At 64.0% G+C, this 21,216-nt stretch overlaps 1 protein-coding gene across 1 annotated transcript; it reads right to left on the reverse strand.

Moving 5' to 3' along the window:
- Nucleotides 1-1,360: 1,360 nt before the first annotated feature.
- On the reverse strand, nucleotides 1,361-20,999 carry SLC43A1 (solute carrier family 43 member 1). The gene is made up of 14 exons (XM_065404434.1): nucleotides 20,846-20,999; nucleotides 18,384-18,567; nucleotides 17,949-18,004; nucleotides 16,048-16,124; nucleotides 13,853-13,945; nucleotides 13,464-13,597; nucleotides 13,104-13,282; nucleotides 5,560-5,706; nucleotides 4,299-4,334; nucleotides 3,751-3,889; nucleotides 3,305-3,446; nucleotides 3,020-3,093; nucleotides 2,449-2,572; nucleotides 1,361-1,555 (listed from the first exon to the last, which is right to left on the reverse strand). The coding sequence occupies exons 1-14, from the start codon at nucleotides 20,997-20,999 to the stop codon at nucleotides 1,361-1,363; spliced, it is 1,734 nt and encodes a 577-aa protein (XP_065260506.1).
- Between the last annotated feature and the right edge of the window lie 217 nt (nucleotides 21,000-21,216).

Raw genomic sequence — 21,216 nt, forward strand, 5'->3', positions numbered from 1 at the left:
ACTCTTAGTACCATTTGTGGACATGCACGTTTGCGCCCTCCCAAATAAGAGACCAATCGGAGCACCTGAGAAATACGCCCCCCGCAGCCACTCGCCCCAGACACCTCCCAGGGCCTGGCTCTACTGGGGTGGGGTGGGATCCACAGCCACCATACACAGCGAGATAGCTTATAAAATAGGGAAGGGGAAACTGGATCAACACCTCAGTGTCAGGAGACAGAGAGTGTCTATAACAGAAGGAAACTTGATTGACATCCCAGAGTTAGCAGATAGAGGGTATCTTGGTGTGGGGTGGCCTGAGAAGGGAGGGGAAACTTAATCAACACCCCATATTGGCAGATAGGGGATGTCCTAGAAGAGAAAGAAACTTTATCGACATCCCAGCGTTGGCAGACAGGACATCCTAGAAGAGAATATAAGAACGGCTGTACAGGGTCAGACCAAAGGTCCATCTAGCCCAGTACCCTGTCTGTCGACAGTAGCCAAAGTCAGGTGCCGCAGAGGGAGTGAACAGAACAGGGAATCATCAAGTGATCCATCCCCTGTCGCTCATTCCCAGCTTCTGGCAAACAGAGGCTAGGGACACCATCCCTGCCCGCCCGGGCTAATAGCCATTGATGGACCTGTCCTCCATAAACTTATCTAGTTCTTTTTTTAACCCCTGTTAGTCTTGGCCTTCACAACATCCTCTGGCAAAGAGTTCCACTAGGCTGACTGTGTGGAGAAATACTTCCTTTCATTTGTTTTAAAGGAAACTTTATCGACAACCCAGCGTGGGCCAACGAGGGACGTCCTAGCAGGGTGAGGAAAGTTTGACCCCTCCATGTTAGCTGATAGGCAAAGGCTCAGGCAGGCAGGGCAGGGAGGGGGAAGTTACGATTCAAACCCAGGACTCGGCAGCTAGGCAGTTTCCCCATCTAGAACATGGTGTGGGGGGGAATTCTGATACTCACCCACCACAGTTTGACAGATGAAAGTGGCTAGGTAAGTGCTAGAAATTATTATCCTGAATGCCCTGATCCAGCACCAGCAGATCTTTATGGGAAGGGCGCGTCCTGACTTGGGGCTTAGGAGCGCACCCCGATCTTTGGTTAGTTATTTACAGCATAGAGCTTTATAAAGTTCCCTGCAAAAATATATAGATCTCTCTCTCTCTCTCTCGATATATATAAAAAAACTATTAGAAATTCGACGCAGCTCGGCTATTTCCATGGCTCCCGCGTATTGAAACCTACAAGTGTTTCTTTTTCCTGCTCTTAGTGTCTCATCCCATCTGTTCGGCAATCGTCTGATGAGCGGATCTGGCATTTTGTTCTATGTCACCCACGCTCTCCCCCCCCCCCCCGTTCTCCAGCCCCCCCTATGCCGCAGTGTCGTCAGCACTCAGCATGCCATTGAGGGCCACGCTGTCCTGGAGTTTGACTTGGGCGCCCTCAGCCAGGTCCGGGATCTCTCCCAGCGCCGGCTGGTCCCGGAGCAGGGCGCGCCGGAAGTAGCAGAGGTAGAAAGGCAGCAGGAAGCCCAGGAGAGAGAAGATCAGGAGGCCAAAATTGACCTGCGGGGGGTGGGGGGGGATGCAAGGCAAGTGGGAGAGATTTGGAGGGGGGAAATCAGTGATTTCATCTCACAGCTGAGCTACCCACTCAGTGATTCAGCCACCAAAATATGTTCCTTCTCCACCCCCTATTAACTGCACAGCATGCTGGGAAAGGGGCCCGCTCCACAGCCCTGCACTCCTCCCCCGGGGGGGCAACGAGCTCGGACTCCAAGACCTTTTTAGTGCCAACTGGGCAGCTTTGCCAATCTGCACACAGGCACCTGCCGCACCAGGGACTGTCCCACTCCCCAAGCCAGCCAGGCGCAGGGACCAGCGCTTCCTAGAGGGGAAAGACTCCCACTCCCCCCGGCCCCCGAGCCAGTCAGTGACCCCATCCTGGGGTCAGATCAGAGCCAGCGCCTCCTAGAGGGGAAAGGCCCTATGTCCCATTTCCCTCTTCCCTGAGCCAGCCTGTTCCTTCCCCCCCGTATACCAAAAGATGCTCCTTTTCTCCAAGGGCAGGGAGGTCCCTGTGACCCCTTTCAGGATGGTAGGAGGAGCCTGGGTCTAGCCCCACCCCTCATCTCTCCAATGTCAGCTAACGCATTCAACTGGGACAAATGGCAACCTCTGGTCTAACGGGGCCAGGGGCCTCCGCAGAGCCCCCTGCCCAGCCAGGGGAAGAGGCATCAGATCCATCCCCCCGACTCCAGCCTCCCTCACCCCTTGGTGGATCAGCCCCGGAGCGGGGCAGAGTCTAAGCCCTTGGGGGCGGGGTCAGGCACTGGTATTGCCCCGCCCCTTGCCATATGCTAGCTCCATGGGGTGGGGGCGGGGGCTCCCCAGCCTGAGGTCTGTGGGGAGGGGATCCCGGGATAGGGTTGGCCCGGGGTCACAGCCCTTTCACTTACCCAGAAGGGGTCGCCGGCCAGGGGCCCCACCACGACCATGAAGAGCGGCTGCTGCAGCAGAGCAAAGATGGCGCTGATCAGCGACTGCAGGCCAGTTAGCGTGCCGAAGTGACTGGACGGGTACCTGCCAACCACAGGCCAAGCGGCCAATGAGGGCTCTGCCCACCTGGCGCCCCTCTGGGTAACCAGGCCCCGCCCCCACCAAAGTCCTAGGAGTGAGCCCCCCCCTTGATTAGTGACCCCAAACCTCTGCCATGGCCCCAGCAGACAGGAGAACCGAATGGGATCGAAGGGGTCACCCCCCATCTCCCCTCCCGCCTGCCCCACATCCCAGCTGGTGTGTACCCCTCCCCCCATATATTTGGCCATCAAAAAGGACTGACCCTCACCCAACTCCATCAGCCTTGGCCAGCTGGGCTTGGCCCCCCAGGAAGATTAAGGAGGGAGGGAGATGGGGTCCCCGGCTGCTGGGTCACGCCCCTGTGGGCATCCCCAGCGAGCACTCCGGGCTCTGGGTGTGGCAGGGGCACGCAGGAAGGATGGGGCAAGCGTGGGGGGGGGGGGGACTCACACGGCGGCGTAGAGACCCCCGCAGGCAGAGTGGAAAAAGCCTCGTACCATGGTGTGAAGGACAAAGGTCAAAAACTGCAGAGAGAAGAGACGGGGGCATCAGAATGTGGGGGGGCACCACGGGGGATCAGCAGCAGACAATGACCATTGGGCCTGGGGCACATGGGAAAGGACAGGAGACTCAGGGCGGCACCAGCTCTGGCGGGCCATGTGGCAAGTGGGAGTGGGCCAGGGGTGGCACCTGCCTGGGGCACCGTGGGGGAGCAGAGCAGGGGGCCGGCAGTACCTGCAGAGGTAGGTTATTGATGAGGCAGGTGACCCCGAAGCCCATCAGCAGCAGGTTGGTGAAGGTGAAGGCCCGGATGGCGTTGGTGAGCTTCTGGATCTTGCGGTAACGGGGCCTAGCAGGCGACTTCTCAGCCCCGGCCCTGGTAACGGCAGGGGGAAGAGTCACCAGCCAGCCCAGCGGGGTCCGCGCCCCGGGGCCTGAGCACCAGGATTCACACACACACCCCAGTCCCCCCAGCGGGGTCCGTGACCCGGGGCACCAGCACCAGGATTCACACACACACCCCAGTCCCCCCAGCGGGGTCCGTGACCCGGGGCACCAGCACCAGGATTCACACACACACCCCAGTCCCCCCAGCGGGGTCCGTGACCCGGGGCACCAGCACCAGGATTCGCCCTCCCAGGCCCCCAAGCTGGATCCGTGCCCCGGACACACACTCTCACCCAGCTGCCGCAGTGGCGCCCGTGCCCAGCGGCCCGTCCACACAGTCCTTCATGCGCCAGTCCATCACGTAGCCGATGAAGGGGCAGGTTACGAGGCAGAGCAGCTGCATGACCCCGAAGATGGAGGCGTAGAACCCAACTGTCCGTCGGGGAGAGGGTGAGAACTCGGTGCCCAGGCCCCGTCCCCAACCCCACTGCCGGGGAGACTCCCAGGCCCTGTCCCCACCCCCATCAGAGCAGAGACCCCTGTGCCCAGTACCCACCCCCAGTCCCTGATCAGGGAGGAGACCCTTATGCCCATGCCCTTCCCCATCAGGGGGAGAACCCCACACCCAGGCCCCATCCCTCTGCCCTATAGCGGAGAGCACAGCGCCTGGGGAGGGCATCGCTCCATCGGCCACTGCATGTGGGAGACCCCACTCCCACTTCCTGCCCCATAGGGGACCGGGGCTCCCTAGTCTCTTGGCAGCTCCGGACATTGCCGGAGCTAGCAATGCTGGAAGGGCAGGGGGCAGGGCTGGCCTCGGCTACCCCGCAGCCGCTCCTACCTGTGTCCTCAACCTTCTCCATCAGCTCCTCTGGCACTGCGGTCAACGGGGGGGAGAGAGACACAGACAGGGGATAAAGGGCCTGGAGAGAAGGTCCCCGCCCCCATTCTAGCCTATGTCCCTCCAACACCTTCGCCCCCCCACACCCACACCCAGCTCCTCCTGCTGGCCTCTGCCTCCCCCCTCCTACCCCAGCTCCCCCCAACCCCCACCCCCAGCTCCCCTCGGTCTCCCTCTCCTACCCCAGCTCCCACACACACACACAGCTCCCCCCCCACACACACACAGCTTCCCCTGATGCCCTATGCCCTCCTGTGAGGAAGTGATGATTTTCTGAGATATTTTTATGCATTACTCAGTTTCCCTCTGTACTTTGCCTTGCTACTTGTGGGCACAAAAGGATTAAAAGCGGTTCTGGGGGCAGGAGGTGTTGGGTCCCGTAACAGTCTGGGGCCTGGATGGAGGGTCCGTAAAACCAGTGGGAGCCCCAGGCCTATGTCCCCTTGTGACCAAGTGGGAATTTTGGTACTATGTTTATGAGGCGTATGCGTGCCTCAGTTTCCCTCTGTGCTTTGCACTGCTCTGCACGCGAGTGCAAAGGGTTAACCAGCTGTTCTTGGGGCAGAGCAAGAGCCGCGAGGTGTGTGTCCCCCGTGGCTGGCTGGGGTGGAAGAAAGGTCGGCAAAGGACTGGCGTAAACCAACCCATCAATGGAGAATCCAGCAAGAGAGCGGGAACCCCAGTGGCCGGGCCGTTCACCCCTAGCAGCCACCAGCCAGGAGGAAGGAGACGTTCCCCCAGCCCTCAGCTGAGAAGCAACACAAAGGCCCCAGCGGGAGAACAAAGGGGAAAGGAGGCCGGTGGCCAGGCCTCGGGGCTGACAAGGAGCCAGATGGAGATAGAGACCATAACGGCTTGGCTGGCTAATTGCACCGGTGCTGGCCAGGCTGGACTATGGCTCAACCTTTGCCTCTCTGTGCTAACCCAAGGCCTTTCCGATCCCGTGGGCCAGGCAGCTAATGTTCCCCCCCCGTGTCTGGGAAGGCTGCTGCTGTCGCTGCAGATATCACTGACAGCACGGCGCCCCGAAGGGCACAAACCTCCCGGGAGCTGAGGAGACAGACAGGGATCGCTGGGGCCCTAGAGGCCATGGGCCTGCCCCTGTGGAACTGGGTGGGGCCTTGGGAGCCAGGGACTGGTGAGAGGCTGGGCATGGAGCAGAGCCAGTGGATCCAAGACACGCTCCCCACCGGGCCCTCACCGTCTTGGCTGCCGCCCGTCACCTGGAACTCCAGCATCTTGTTCATCGCTGCCATGTAGAAGATGACGCGCAGCTGGGTTATGCTCATGGTGATCAGGCTCCACAGGAAGATGGGGGAGCAGACGCTGCGGCGGAAGGGGATCGAGTCTGCAGGCAGGGGCGGGGGAGGGAGAAGGCAAGGAGGAGACGTCACTGTCAGCCCCAGACAACTCCCACATCTCCTCCACCAGACACGATAGTACCCCCACATCAGAGACACCATCCCCCCGACAGCCTCAGCCAGAGTCATCCCCAGGCTCCCCCCCAATCAGAGACCCCCATCCCCCCGACAGCCTCAGCCAGAGTCATCCCCAGGCTCCCCCCCCAATCAGAGACCCCCACCCCCCCCGACAGCCTCAGCCAGAGTCATCCCCAGGCTCCTCCCAATCAGAGACCCCACCCCCCCGACAGCCACAGCCAGAGTCATCCCCAGGCTCCTCCCAATCAGAGACCCCATCCCCCCGACAGCCTCAGCCAGAGTCATCCCCACGCTCCCCCCAATCAGAGACCCCATCCCCCCGACAGCCTCAGCCAGAGTCATCCCCAGGCTCCCCCCCAATCAGAGACCCCATCCCCCCGACAGCCTCAGCCAGAGTCATCCCCAGGCTCCCCCCCAATCAGAGACGCCATCCCCCCGACAGCCACAGCCAGAGTCATCCCCAGGCTCCCCCCAATCAGAGACCCCCCCCCCCCCGACAGCCTCAGCCAGAGTCATCCCCAGGCTCCTCCCAATCAGAGACCCCCATCCCCCCGACAGCCACAGCCAGAGTCATCCCCAGGCTCCCCCCAATCAGAGACCCCCATCCCCCCGACAGCCTCAGCCAGAGTCATCCCCACGCTCCTCCCAATCAGAGACGCCATCCCCCCGACAGCCTCAGCCAGAGTCATCCCCACGCTCCCCCCAATCAGAGACCCCATCCCCCCGACAGCCTCAGCCAGAGTCATCCCCACGCTCCCCCCCCAATCAGAGACCCCCACCCCCCCCGACAGCCTCAGCCAGAGTCATCCCCACGCTCCCCCCAATCAGAGACCCCATCCCCCCGACAGCCTCAGCCAGAGTCATCCCCAGGCTCCCCCCCAATCAGAGACCCCCATCCCCCCGACAGCCTCAGCCAGAGTCATCCCCACGCTCCCCCCAATCAGAGACCCCATCCCCCCGACAGCCTCAGCCAGAGTCATCCCCACGCTCCCCCCAATCAGAGACCCCCATCCCCCCCGACAGCCTCAGCCAGAGTCATCCCCATTCTCCCCCCCAATCAGAGACCCCATCCCCCCGACAGCCTCAGCCAGAGTCATCCCCACGCTCCCCCCAATCAGAGACCCCCATCCCCCCAACAGCCTCAGCCAGAGTCATCCCCAGGCTCCCCCCAATCAGAGACCCCATCCCCCCGACAGCCTCAGCCAGAGTCATCCCCAGGCTCCTCCCAATCAGAGACCCCACCCCCCCCGACAGCCTCAGCCAGAGTCATCCCCAGGCTCCCCCCAATCAGAGACCCCCATTCCCCCGACAGCCTCAGCCAGAGTCATCCCCAGGCTCCCCCCAATCAGAGACCCCATCCCCCCGACAGCCTCAGCCAGAGTCATCCCCACGCTCCCCCCAATCAGAGACCCCATCCCCCCGACAGCCTCAGCCAGAGTCATCCCCAGGCTCCCCCCCAATCAGAGACCCCCATCCCCCCAACAGCCTCAGCCAGAGTCATCCCCACGCTCCTCCCAATCAGAGACCCCACCCCCCCCGACACCTCAGCCAGAGTCATCCCCACGCTCCCCCCAATCAGAGACCCCATCCCCCCGACAGCCTCAGCCAGAGTCATCCCCAGGCTCCTCCCAATCAGAGACCCCATCCCCCCGACAGCCTCAGCCAGAGTCATCCCCACGCTCCCCCCAATCAGAGACCCCCATCCCCCCGACAGCCTCAGCCAGAGTCATCCCCAGGCTCCTCCCAATCAGAGACCCCCATCCCCCCGACAGCCACAGCCAGAGTCATCCCCACGCTCCCCCCCAATCAGAGACCCCATCCCGCCGACAGCCTCAGCCAGAGTCATCCCCAGGCTCCCCCCCAATCAGAGACCCCCATCCCCCCCGACAGCCTCAGCCAGAGTCATCCCCATGCTCCCCCCCAATCAGAGACCCCATCCCCCCGACAGCCTCAGCCAGAGTCATCCCCACGCTCCCCCCAATCAGAGACCCCATCCCCCCGACAGCCTCAGCCAGAGTCATCCCCAGGCTCCTCCCAATCAGAGACCCCATCCCCCCGACAGCCTCAGCCAGAGTCATCCCCACGCTCCCCCCAATCAGAGACCCCCATCTCCCCGACAGCCTCAGCCAGAGTCATCCCCAGGCTCCTCCCAATCAGAGACCCCATCCCCCCGACAGCCTCAGCCAGAGTCATCCCCAGGCTCCTCCCAATCAGAGACCCCCATCCCCCCGACAGCCACAGCCAGAGTCATCCCCACGCTCCCCCCAATCAGAGACCCCATCCCCCCGACAGCCTCAGCCAGAGTCATCCCCACGCTCCCCCCAATCAGAGACCCCCATCCCCCCGACAGCCTCAGCCAGAGTCATCCCCAGGCTCCTCCCAATCAGAGACCCCCATCCCCCCGACAGCCACAGCCAGAGTCATCCCCACGCTCCTCCCAATCAGAGACCCCCATCCCCCCGACAGCCTCAGCCAGAGTCATCCCCAGGCTCCTCCCAATCAGAGACCCCCATCCCCCCGACAGCCTCAGCCAGAGTCATCCCCAGGCTCCCCCCAATCAGAGACCCCCATCCCCCCGACAGCCACAGCCAGAGTCATCCCCACGCTCCCCCCAATCAGAGACCCCCATCCCCCCAACAGCCACAGCCAGAGTCATCCCCACGCTCCCCCCCAATCAGAGACGCCATCCCCCCGACAGCCTCAGCCAGAGTCATCCCCACGCTCCCCCCCAATCAGAGACCCCCATCCCCCCGACAGCCTCAGCCAGAGTCATCCCCACGCTCCTCCCAATCAGAGACCCCCATCCCCCCGACAGCCTCAGCCAGAGTCATCCCCAGGCTCCTCCCAATCAGAGACGCCATCCCCCCGACAGCCACAGCCAGAGTCATCCCCAGGCTCCCCCCCAATCAGAGACCCCACCCCCCCCGACAGCCTCAGCCAGAGTCATCCCCACGCTCCCCCCAATCAGAGACCCCCATTCCCCCGACAGCCTCAGCCAGAGTCATCCCCAGGCTCCCCCCAATCAGAGACCCCATCCCCCCGACAGCCTCAGCCAGAGTCATCCCCAGGCTCCTCCCAATCAGAGACCCCATCCCCCCGACAGCCTCAGCCAGAGTCATCCCCAGGCTCCCCCCCAATCAGAGACCCCATCCCCCCGACAGCCTCAGCCAGAGTCATCCCCAGGCTCCCCCCCCCCAATCAGAGACACCATCCCCCTGACAGCCTCAGCCAGAGTCATCCCCACGCTCCCCCCAATCAGAGACCCCCATCCCCCCGACAGCCACAGCCAGAGTCATCCCCATGCTCCCCCCAATCAGAGACCCCATCCCCCCGACAGCCTCAGCCAGAGTCATCCCCACGCTCCCCCCAATCAGAGACCCCCATCCCCCTGACAGCCTCAGCCAGAGTCATCCCCAGGCTCCTCCCAATCAGAGACCCCCATCCCCCCGACAGCCTCAGCCAGAGTCATCCCCAGGCTCCCCCCAGTCAGAGACCCCATCCCCCCGACAGCCTCAGCCAGAGTCATCCCCAGGCTCCCCCCCAATCAGAGACCCCCATCCCCCCGACAGCCTCAGCCAGAGTCATCCCCAGGCTCCCCCCCAATCAGAGACCCCCATCCCCCCGACAGCCTCAGCCAGAGTCATCCCCACGCTCCCCCCAATCAGAGACCCCCATCCCCCCGACAGCCTCAGCCAGAGTCATCCCCACGCTCCCCCCAATCAGAGACCCCATCCCCCCGACAGCCTCAGCCAGAGTCATCCCCACGCTCCTCCCAATCAGAGACCCCCATCCCCCCCGACAGCCTCAGCCAGAGTCATCCCCAGGCTCCCCCCAATCAGAGACACCATCCCCCCCGACAGCCACAGCCAGAGTCATCCCCACGCTCCCCCCCAATCAGAGACCCCCATCCCCCCGACAGCCACAGCCAGAGTCATCCCCAGGCTCCCCCCCAATCAGAGACCCCATCCCCCCGACAGCCTCAGCCAGAGTCATCCCCAGGCTCCTCCCAATCAGAGACCCCCATCCCCCCCGACAGCCTCAGCCAGAGTCATCCCCAGGCTCCCCCCCAATCAGAGACCCCCATCCCCCCGACAGCCACAGCCAGAGTCATCCCCAGGCTCCTCCCAATCAGAGACCCCCATCCCCCCGACAGCCTCAGCCAGAGTCATCCCCACGCTCCCCCCAATCAGAGACCCCCATCCCCCCGACAGCCTCAGCCAGAGTCATCCCCACGCTCCCCCCAATCAGAGACCCCATCCCCCCGACAGCCTCAGCCAGAGTCATCCCCACGCTCCCCCCAATCAGAGACCCCATCCCCCCGACAGCCACAGCCAGAGTCATCCCCAGGCTCCTCCCAATCAGAGACGCCATCCCCCCGACAGCCACAGCCAGAGTCATCCCCAGGCTCCTCCCAATCAGAGACGCCCATCCCCCCGACAGCCACAGCCAGAGTCATCCCCACGCTCCCCCCAATCAGAGACCCCATCCCCCCGACAGCCACAGCCAGAGTCATCCCCATGCTCCCCCCCAATCAGAGACCCCATCCCCCCGACAGCCTCAGCCAGAGTCATCCCCATGCTCCCCCCCAATCAGAGACCCCATCCCCCCGACAGCCTCAGCCAGAGTCATCCCCACGCTCCCCAGCCACGGCAGCTCCCATCACCCCCCTACACACAGACAGGGGCGTCTGTCACAGCCCACCTCTGCTCTCGCATGGGAAAGGTGAATCTCAGCACTGTTGGATTCCTGGCTTTTACCCCAGCTCTGGGAGGCGGGGGAGTGGGGTCTAGTTGGGAGGTGGAAGTCATGACTCCTGGTGGTAGCCCCGCTCTGGGAGGGGGAGGAGTGGGGTCTAGTTGCGGGGGGGAAGTCAGGACTCCTGGTGGTAGCCCCGCTCTGGGAGGGGGAGGAGTGGGGTCTAGTTGCGGGGGGGAAGTCAGGACTCCTGGTGGTAGCCCCGCTCTGGGAGGGGGAGGAGTGGGGTCTAGTGGGGGGGGGGGAAGTCAGGACTCCTGGTGGTAGCCCCGCTCTGGGAGGCGGAAGAGTGGGGTCTAGTTGGGGGGTGGAAGTCAGGACTCCTAGTGGTAGCCCCGCTCTGGGAGGGGGAGGAGTGGGGTCTAGTTGCGGGGGGGAAGTCAGGACTCCTGGTGGTAGCCCCGCTCTGGGAGGGGGAGGAGTGGGGTCTAGTTGCGGGGGGGAAGTCAGGACTCCTGGTGGTAGCCCCGCTCTGGGAGGGGGAGGAGTGGGGTCTAGTGGGGGGGGGGGAAGTCAGGACTCCTGGTGGTAGCCCCGCTCTGGGAGGCGGAAGAGTGGGGTCTAGTTGGGGGGTGGAAGTCAGGACTCCTAGTGGTAGCCCCGCTCTGGGAGGGGGAGGAGTGGGGTCTAGTTGCGGGGGGGAAGTCAGGACTCCTGGTGGTAGCCCCGCTCTGGGAGGCGGAAGAGTGGGGTCTAGTTGGGGGGTGGAAGTCAGGACTCCTGGTGGTAGCCCCGCTCTGGGAGGGGGAGGAGTGGGGTCTAGTTGCGGGGGGGAAGTCAGGACTCCTGGTGGTAGCCCCGCTCTGGGAGGGGGAGGAGTGGGGTCTAGTTGCGGTGGGGAAGTCAGGACTCCTGGTGGTAGCCCCGCTCTGGGAGGGGGAGGAGTGGGGTCTAGTTGCGGGGGGAAAGTCAGGACTCCTGGTGGTAGCCCCGCTCTGGGAGGGGGAGGAGTGGGGTCTAGTTGGGGGGTGGAAGTCAGGACTCCTGGTGGTAGCCCCGCTCTGGGAGGGGGAGGAGTGGGGTCTAGTTGCGGGGTGGAAGTCAGGACTCCTGGTGGTAGCCCCGCTCTGGGAGGGGGAGGAGTGGGGTCTAGTTGCGGGGGGGGAAGTCAGGACTCCTGGTGGTAGCCCCGCTCTGGGAGGCAGAGGAGTGGGGTCTAGTTGGGGGGTGGAAGTCAGGACTCCTGGTGGTAGCCCCGCTCTGGGAGGCGGAGGAGTGGGGTCTAGTTGGGGGGGGGGGAAGTCAGGACTCCTGGTGGTAGCCCCGCTCTGGGAGGGGGAGGAGTGGGGTCTAGTTGGGGGGGGGGAAGTCAGGACTCCTGGTGGTAGCCCCGCTCTGGGAGGCGGAGGAGTGGGGTCTAGTTGGGGGGGGGGAAGTCAGGACTCCTGGTGGTAGCCCCGCTCTGGGAGGCGGAGGAGTGGGGTCTAGTTGGGGGGGGGGGAAGTCAGGACTCCTGGTGGTAGCCCCGCTCTGGGAGGGGGAGGAGTGGGGTCTAGTTGGGGGGTGGAAGTCAGGACTCCTGGTGGTAGCCCCGCTCTGGGAGGGCAGTAGGATCTAGTGGTTAGAGCGGGCGGGGGTTCTTGGAGCCAGGACTCCTGGGTTCTCTCCAAACTCGAGCTCAGTCTAGCAGCTGCGCAGGAGGCTGGCCGCGTGGGGGCCTGCGTGCTCCGCTCCCCCATGGGTTAGGGCCGCCCCAGATCCCGCAGGTAGAATCCAGCGCGACGGGCCGGGGAAGGTGCAGCTCCCCGATCCCGCCAGCAGGTGGAGCAAGATCCCCAGGCAGCGCCCCGCGGCCTGCAGAGCCACTGCCAGATGCACGAGATACCCGGCCTTGCACGGAGCAGCTGCCGGCCATAGACCGGCCGGTCGGGGGCACGGCTAGCACCGCCCCCACACCGCCTGCTGCTCCAGACTGCACCCCCCTACATACCCCTGTACCCCCAGCCTAGGAGAGCCCTGCACCTCTCTACGGTCCCCTGTACCCCCAGCCTAGGAGAGCCCTGCACCCCCCTACATACCCCTGTACCCCCAGCCTAGGAGAGCCCTGCACCTCTCTACGGTCCCCTGTACCCCCAGCCTGGGAGAGCCCTGCACCCCCCTACATACCCCTGTACCCCCAGCCTGGGAGAGCCCTGCACCCCCCTACATACCCCTGTACCCCCAGCCTGGGAGAGCCATGCACTGCACCCCACAGTCTGACAGAACCCCCTCACACATACTGCTCCCCTGGGGGGGTATCAGACACCCTGAGCCCCTCAGATACTCTTGGGTGGCCCTGTCACACTGCTCTCCTCAGGAAGCTCTGCACCCCACCTTGGCAAAGCCCTTCCCCCTATACACCTTGAACCTCCCCCCCCACACACACACACTCTGGGGAAGCCCAGCAGCCCCCAAACCCTGCCCATCCAGGGCACACACAGCCCAGCAGGGGGCGCTGCAGCAGGACTTCCCCCACCCGGAGACCCTGCCCCCTGCAAGGTACCCTGAGCACTGCCCCCACGGATGCTGGGTCCAGCTGGCACCCTGAGCCCAGGGGGCATGTGGCACTCACACTCAGCAGGGACCGTGGCCCCGTGGCACAGGTCCTGCGTGGATGGGCAAAGCTCCTTGCCCTCCTGCGGGCACGGCCCCTTCTGGCTCAGGCGCTGCCCCACGGTGGTGACATGGGTGTAGAACCGATCGCCTGTCACCCTGTGATCCAGTGCCAGCTCGCTCAACTTGATCTTCTTCCTGACCCGGGAAAGGGGGGGGTGAGAGGAGAACCAGCGCCCCCTGCTGGGGGAGACCTGCCACTGCCCCCACAGCGCCCCCTGCTGGGGGAGACCTGCCACTGTCTGCTGGGAGCTCCCCCACCCTGCTCTCTACAGCGCCCCCTGCTGGGAAAGGCTGGAGCTCCCCCACCCTCACTCACGTGTAGTTGGCCTCCTCGGGCGCCGGGAAGGACTCCTTGGGCCAGTTGACCAGGCAATTGAGGAAGATGAGGCAGGCCAGGCCCGACCAGGTCAGCATTATGGTGCTGAAGGAGACGCCGGCATCGTAGATCAGCTGGGAGCAAGGGAGCAGGAGGTTAGTGGGGCAGATGTGGTCAGGGAGGGGGGCAGATGGGACAGGGAGGGTCTGGCTGGCATCTTGGGCAGGGGTCACCCTGATACCCTTCATTACTCCCCACGTAACCCAGAGGCGCTGATAGGCTCTCTGTGAGCCCCCCCCCCTCCCTAATCCAGCAGTCAAGGCCACCCACTGATCTGGGGCAGGAAAGGGGGGGGTTGAACCTGCCCCCACATCGAGAGGCCCCCGTACCTTGACTGCGGGGAAGGTGACGGCCGAGGAGGCGTAGGAGCCAATCATCAGCGCCATGAAGGTGGAGCGCAGGTTCCCAAACATGTTGGGCAGCTGGGGAGGACACAGAGCAGAGATGTTAGTGGGGGGAGAGGCGGCGGGGCGGGGTGGAGGGACAACCCTGGCGCCAGGACAGGCCCCTGGCCCTCCCCAATCTCTTCCCCCCTCCCCCCATCCCAGCCCATCGACACCACCTCTCCCTGCTGCAGGCCCCTCCCTGCTGCCCAGCTCAGGCTGACTTGCCCTGAGGGGCCCAGATCTACTCAGGCCTGGGGGCAGCCATTTCCCTTTGACCCCCACTGAGGGGGGGGTCTCACTAGAGGAGCAGTGGGTGGGGGAAGGGGAGAGGAGGCCTGGATTCCCTCTGGGGAGGGATCCTAGATACAGGGTTAGGGTGCCATGGGGGGAGGGTTAGGGCTGGATCCCAGCTCTGGACAGTGTTGGGGCCCCATGGGGGAGGGGATCAGGCCTGTTCCTCCCCTCCCCCAGATGCAGCCGCAAGCAACAGGGCACCTTGGTTTAGAAAACAGGCCAGCTCCAACACGTGCCCTGCCCCCCTCTCCCCTCCCAGCGCTGGGGCAGGGGGTGTGCTCCGAGATCCTGCCTTCCTATTGGCTGCCCAGCTACCTGCCCAGGTCACGTGACTGCTGGCAGGTTGGGTGGGGGGGCTGTGCCTGTGCCAAGATGCAACACGGGGGTGGGGAGGGTGTAACCCTAACCCCTCATGTGCTGGATGGAGAGATTTCCCCCTCCCTGCAGCGCTGCCCACTTTGCTCCGCCCAGCCCTTTGCCAAGGTCACCCGGCAGCCTGGCCCCGAGGGCTCGCTGGCACCCAGCGCTGGCACCCTTCCCGGCTCAGAGCGCTGCGTGCAGCATGTGCACAAGCCCTGGGTCAGACCCCATCACGGAGCGGGCGGTGTGCAGGATCACGCCCGGCCCTGCAGCTGGTATGGGGACATGGCCCCCAAGAACACCCCAGCCTGTCCTCCGGGGCCCAGCTCCACCAACTGGGGACCCAGCCCCGACGGAAACCCTGCAGTGACATTCCCGCCAACCGGCCTCCCCTGGGAGCCCAGGACTGCAGTGCCCAGCTACCCATCCCTCAGCAACCAACGCAGACAGGAGCATTCGGCGTGGGGCGAACACAGCCCCAGCTGTCACCTGACCCAAGCAGGCGCACAAGGCCCTCCTGTTCCAGGCTCAGAGCTTAGCCCTGTCCCTACCCCACAGGGCAACCAGCCCCACCCAGCCACGCTGGGCACCAGGCCAGTGCCCCCTCCCCCCCGCACCGTGCAAGCCGCCAGTCAGGCCCATGCAGAGGCAGCCAGGAGGCAGATGGCTCAGCGCCTGGCCCAGAGCAATGGAAGCCGTGGACGTGGAAGGCAGGCGAGTGGCACATCAGCCCAAAGCAAGGAGGGGAGAGCGTGCTCAGCCCTGGGAGCTGGTGAGAGACGGCACAGAGCCCCCTGCCAGCGAGCACCACACACCCCCACACAGCCCCCTCCCCACACACTGGGGACCCAGGCTGGGCCCGACCCTGAGAGCTGGGTGCTGCGCCATGCCCCTGGACCAACCCCCGCGTGGGGCAGGAGTGGCTGAGCAAGCTGTGACCCCCACTCTCGGGCGCAGGCCTCCTCGGCAGGGCAGGGCCCGGCAGGGAGCCGTGGGGACCCAGAAATAGGCAGGGGAGCTAGTCACTCCCCCGCCATGTGACTCCAGGCCAGAGTCCTGCCACGCCACCTGCCTCCTCGGTACTCAGCTGTGGGGTTCAGGCCCCCGCGGCCCAGGGCCGGGAAGAGACTAGGGCACTGACCCCTCTGGGCATCCAAGGGGGAGCCTTGGGACCAAAGATGTTTTGTGCCCCTGAGGAGGGCTGGCATGGTACCCCTTCCCCCACTCTGCTGCCCCCAGGGACATGCACAGCCCTTCCTCCACTCTGCTGCCCCCAGGGACAGGCACAGCCCTTCCCCACCTCTGCTGCCCCCAGCCTGCCCTCCCAAGGGGCTCAGCACTCCCTACTGCCCCACAGAGACAAGCACAGAACCTCCCCACCTCTGCTGCCCCCAGCCGGCCATCCCAAGGGGCTCAGTGCTCCCTCCTGCCCCACAGTGACAGGCACAGCCCCTCCCCCCAGGGGGCACAGGGCCCACACTCACCGTCAGCGAGGTGAACGTCAGGCAGATACCCCCAAAGCCATTCAGGGACAGGCCGAGGAAAATCAGTGGGGAGAGAACTGGGGGAGAGAGAGGCGGGGAGAGTAGATGAGTCTGAGCTGGGGGGATGGGAGATCAGAGGAGCGCAGGGCTGGGGGTTTGGCGGGATGGGAGAGCGGAGGAGCGCAGGGCTGGGGGTTTGGCGGGATGGGAGAGCGGAGGAGCGCAGGGCTGGGGGTTTGGGGACGGGAGAGCGGAGGAGCGCAGGGCTGGGGGTTTGGGGGGATGGGAGAGAGGAGGAGTGCAGGGCTGGGAGTTTGGGGGGACGGGAGAGCAGAGGAGCACAGGGCTCAGGGTTTGGGGGCACGGGAGAGCGGAGGAGCGCAGGGCTGGGGGTTTGGGGGGATGGGAGAGCGGAGGAGCGCAGGGCTGGGGGTTTGGAGATGGGAGAGGGGAGGAGCGCAGGGCTGTGGGTTTGCGGGGACGGGAGGGCGGAGGAGCGCAGGGCTGGAGGCTTGGGAGGACGGGAGAGCGGAGGCGCGCAGGGCTGGGGATTTGGGGCGATGGGAGAGCGGAGGAGCACAGGACTGTGGGTTTGGAGATGGGAGAGCGGAGGAGGGCAGGGCTGGGGATTTGGAGATGGGAGAGCGGAGGAGCGCAGGGCTGGGGATTTGGGGGGATGGGAGAGCGGAGGAGCGCGGGGCTGGGGGTTTGGGGGGATGGGAGAGCGGAGGCGCGCAGGGCTGGGGATTTGGGGCGATGGGAGAGCGGAGGAGCACAGGACCGTGGGTTTGGAGATGGGAGAGCGGAGGAGGGCAGGGCTGGGGATTTGGAGATGGGAGAGCGGAGGAGCGCAGGGCTGGGGATTTGGGGGGATGGGAGAGCGGAGGAGCGCGGGGCTGGGGGTTTGGGGGGATGGGAGAGCGGAGGAGCGCGGGGCTGGGGATTTGGGGGGACGGGAGAGCGGAGGAGCGCGGGGCTGGGGGTTTGGGGGGACGGGAGAGCGGAGGAGCGCGGGGCTGGGGATTTGGGGACGGGAGAGCGGAGGAGCGCAGGGCTGGGGATTTGGGGGGACGGGAGAGCGGAGGAGCGCAGGGCTGGGGGTTTGGGGGGATGGGAGAACGGAGGAGCGCAGTGCTGGGGGTTTGGGGGGATGGGAGAGCGGAGGAGCGCGGGGCTGGGGGTTTGGGGGGACGGGAGAGCGGAGGAGCGTGGGGCTGGGGGTTTGGGGGTATGGGAGAGCGGAGGAGCGCAGTGCTGGGGGTTTGGGGGGATGGGAGAGCGGAGGAGCGTGGGGCTGGGGGTTTGGGGGGACGGGAGAGCGGAGGAGCTTGGGGCTGGGGGGTTGGGGGTATGGGAGAGCGGAGGAGCGCAGTGCTGGGGGTTTGGGGGGATGGGAGAGCGGAGGAGCGCGGGGCTGGGGGTTTGGGGGGACGGGAGAGCGGAGGAGCGTGGGGCTGGGGGTTTGGGGGTATGGGAGAGCGGAGGAGCGCAGTGCTGGGGGTTTGGGGGGATGGGAGAGCGGACGAGCGCGGGGCTGGGGGTTTGGGGGGATGGGAGAGCGGAGGAGCGCGGGGCTGGGGGGTTGGGGGGACGGGAGAGCGGAGGAGCGCAGGGCTGGGGATTTGGGGGGACGGGAGAGCGGAGGAGCGCAGGGCTGTGGGTTTGGGGGAATGGGAGAGCAGAGGAGCGCAGGGCTGTGGATTTGGGGGGACGGGAGAGTGGAGGAGCACAGGGCTGGGGATTTGGGGGGATGGGAGAACGTGAGATAAGCAGTGGAGATTGAGGACTGTGTCAGTGGAGGTATGGATCAGGTTCAGGAAACAGGTTGAGGGAATTGTGGGGCTGCTGGGAAGACAAGGGGGTGCGGAGCTGTGGGCTGTGGGGAGGAGCCCTCACCTCACCTGGGGGGTCGTAGGCAGCCAGGGCCATCAGAGCGCAGGAGACAGCAAAGCTGAAACTACAGGGGCATAGGGCAGTAATCAGCACCCCCAGCCTATGGGCCCCTCCCCAACCCTGGGATCCCTCCATTCCCATGGACATCTCCCCCAGTGCCCACACCTTGAGATCTAGCCATCCTACGCATATCCCTGAGGCCCCCACCCCCACAAGACTCAGCCCCCGCCATGGGCACCTCCGGCACCCCCCACCTTGGGACATTCCCAGTGGACATCTCCCCCTCCCTTTACCTTGTCCCCCCACCCTCCCAGCCACCTCTCCCATCTTAGGACCCAGCCCTGTTTCCTCAGGGCCACAGCTTCCAATCCATGGCCTCCATCCCCATCTCCACACAACCCCTACTCCCCCCGGGGGTTCCTGACCCCCGGGCCGCCCCGCACCTGCCGAGGAGGCGGAGGGGCCGGGGCCCCAGACGGTCCATGAGCACCCCCAGGGGCAGGGTGGCGGCGCTCAGCAGGAAGGACCCGATGGTGAAGCCCAGGTTCAGCATCTCCTCCTGCTCCACGCAGCTAGGCCAGTGGTGGGGGGGAAGCCCCAGAGCCGAGCCATTGGTCCTGTTTTCACCTGGGGACATTCGCAGCGTCAGACCCTCCCCAGCCCTGGGGGGAGACCCCCACCCTGACCTCCCTTGCCCCGGGGGCCGTACCCACCTCTCACTCCATGGCTGGGCAGGGGCCCACGGGGGAAGCTATTGGGGGAGCACAGAGTCTCGTCAGGAGGCTCATGGGGGCCAGGGAAGCTCTCAGTGGGGGAACAGGGGTCCCATGGGGGTGAGGTGGGTCCCATGGGAGAGCAGGAGGCAAGAGGTTTCATTGGATTCAAGCGGGGCTCTCAGGGGGGGTCTCACTAGGGGTTGAGGGGGCCCCATGGGGGGGACAGGGGGCAAAGGAGGAGCAGGGGGCTCTCAGTGGAGGGTCAGGGTTCCCATGGGGGGACAGGAGGCAAGGGAGAGGAGGGGACTCTCAGGGGGAGGGTCAGGGTTCCTGTGATAAATAAAGTGGGGGGTGTAGCTCCCTTGGATGGACACCCAGCCAGCCAGTTAGCTGTAAAATCCCTCTTGGTAGCTGTTCTTTACTTGCTTTACCTGCAAAGGGTTAAAAAGTCCCCCAGGTAAAGGGGGGGAAAAGTGGGCACCTGACCAAAAGAGCCAATGGGAAGGTAGAACTTTTTAAAATTGGGAAAGAAACTTTGCCTTTGTCTGTTGTTCTCTGGGCTGGAGGGACAGAGCAGCCATGCTATCAGCAGCTAAGCCAGGTATGATCACAAATCATCAGATCATGCCTAGAACTACTTCTCTGAACTCCAAATGTGTAAGTAGATCAGAGTGTTTAGCTAGATGCGATCAGGTTTATTTTCTTTATTTTGGCTTGTGGATCTCCTCTGTGCTAACCCCAGATGCTTTTGTTTGCTTGTAACCTTTAAGCTGAACCCCCAAGAAAGCTGTTTTGGGTGCTTGATTTGTATACTTGTTTCTTTTAAGATCTAGCAAAAAGTCTAAGTTCCAGATGTATTTTTTCCCTTTTTGTTTTTAATAAAATTACCTTTTTTAAGAACAGGATTGGATTTTTGGTGTCCTAAGAGGTTTGTGCATGTTGTTTAATTAGCTGATAGCCACCGCTAATTTCCTTTGTTTCCTTTCTCAGCTCTTCCCTGGAGTGGGGGTGAAAGGGCTTGAGGGTGCCCCACAGGGAGGAATTCCCAAGTGCTCCTTCCTGGGTTCAAAGGGGGGTTTTGCATTTGGGTGGTGGCAGCATTTACTAAGCCAAGGTCAGGGAGAAGCTGTAATCTTGGGAGTTTAATACAAGCCTGGAGTGGCCAGTATTAATTTTTAAAATCCATGCGGGCCCCCATTTCTGCACTCGGAGTGACAGAGTGGGGATTCAGCCTTGACCGTTCCCATGGGGGGACAGGAGGCAAGGGGGGATGGGAGGGGCAGGGGTTCCCATGCGGGCAGTGGGATCCCATTGGGGGCAGGGGTGAGGCAGAGGAGTCCCTGAGGGTCTCCAGCCTCCCAGCCCTGGCTCAGGAATGCTGTATGGCGCCACACCTGGTGGGGTCTGTTGCAAGCGCCGGTCTCGCTGTCACACTGTCCATGGGCATGCTGCAGCCCCATGGGGTGGGTGTCAGGGGGGCCAAGGCAGGATGAGTCCCAGCACAGCCTGGCACGGGGCAGACGTGTACATCAGTGCCTGGGGCCCATTGAGGGGGGCCTGGCCCTAAGCAGCTGGGGTTGGTGGGAGGCACCAATGGCATGGTGCCTGTCAATCCCCCACAGGTCCATCTGTCCCTCTCCAGGCTGTGCGTGGCTGGCTGTCTCTCGCGGCAGGCAGAGCGACCCAGACCCTGTCAGACCCATCCACCCCGCAGGGCCTGTCCCACCCACCTGGGACAAGGGGCCAGAACCAGCCTGGCTGATCTGGGGAGGAACCCAGCTCTGTGGAGCCTCTGCAGGGTCTGAGCCCTGGCCATGCCCCAAATACACCCACATTCCCACACGTCCCCATTCCAACATCTTCCCATGGCTCTACCCACCCCATCTCAGGCTCCACCCCTCCCCTGCTTGGCCACGCCCCTCCTAATCTCGGTTCATCCCCTGATTGCCCACTCCCATTACTTCCCTTTGCCCTCCACTCCTCATATCATCCCCCACCCTTCTCCTGCTTGGCCCCTCCCATGTTATTGTCCTTCCCCTTTCATGTTTGGCCCCTCTCACTTTCTCTTTGACCTTCCCCTCTCCTCTCCAGCTTGGTCCCTCCCACTCTCTCTGTGCCCCGCCCTTCTCCCACTCAACCCCACTCACTTTCCCTTGCCCCGCTGTCTCCCTGGGCCCTTCCCCTCTCACCTGTGCACATGTTGGAGTAGAAGCCTTCATGCTTGAGCATGATGAGCAGGGAGCCCCAGCCCAGCAGCACGGCGGAGAAAAAGAGGTTCTCCAGGACGGCGGTGCACGCCATCCACCAGCGCCGATTGTACGCCTGATGCAGCGTCAGCGCCATCCCGGCTCCACAGGCTGGGGACACAGAGCGACTGGCTCATTCTTTGCCCTCCCATCTCCTGCTTGCCCCCTCCCACTTTCTCTCCTTGCCCCCTCCCCTCTCTAAATAAATGGCAAAGCATAGGAGGGTGGTGCTGCAGGGATCTGGTTTTATTTAACCTCTGCTGTACCAGTCTGGAAGAGGGAGTAAACAGCACAGTATCCATCTGTCTTACAGA

The sequence above is a fragment of the Emys orbicularis genome, chromosome 4, assembly GCF_028017835.1.
Source record: "Emys orbicularis isolate rEmyOrb1 chromosome 4, rEmyOrb1.hap1, whole genome shotgun sequence".
Taxonomy (NCBI): Eukaryota; Metazoa; Chordata; order Testudines; family Emydidae; genus Emys; species Emys orbicularis.

Coding starts and splice junctions, on each gene's coding strand:
- SLC43A1 (XM_065404434.1), bottom strand. CDS start 20,999: ATGGCGCTGACGCTGCATCAGGCGTACAATCGGCGCTGGTGGATGGCG. Junction 4,335..5,559: donor GACGGGCGGCAGCCAAGACG/GTGAGGGCCCGG, acceptor CGTTGACCGCAG/TGCCAGAGGAGCTGATGGAG. Junction 3,890..4,298: donor GGAGAAGGTTGAGGACACAG/GTAGGAGCGGCT, acceptor CCCGACGGACAG/TTGGGTTCTACGCCTCCATC.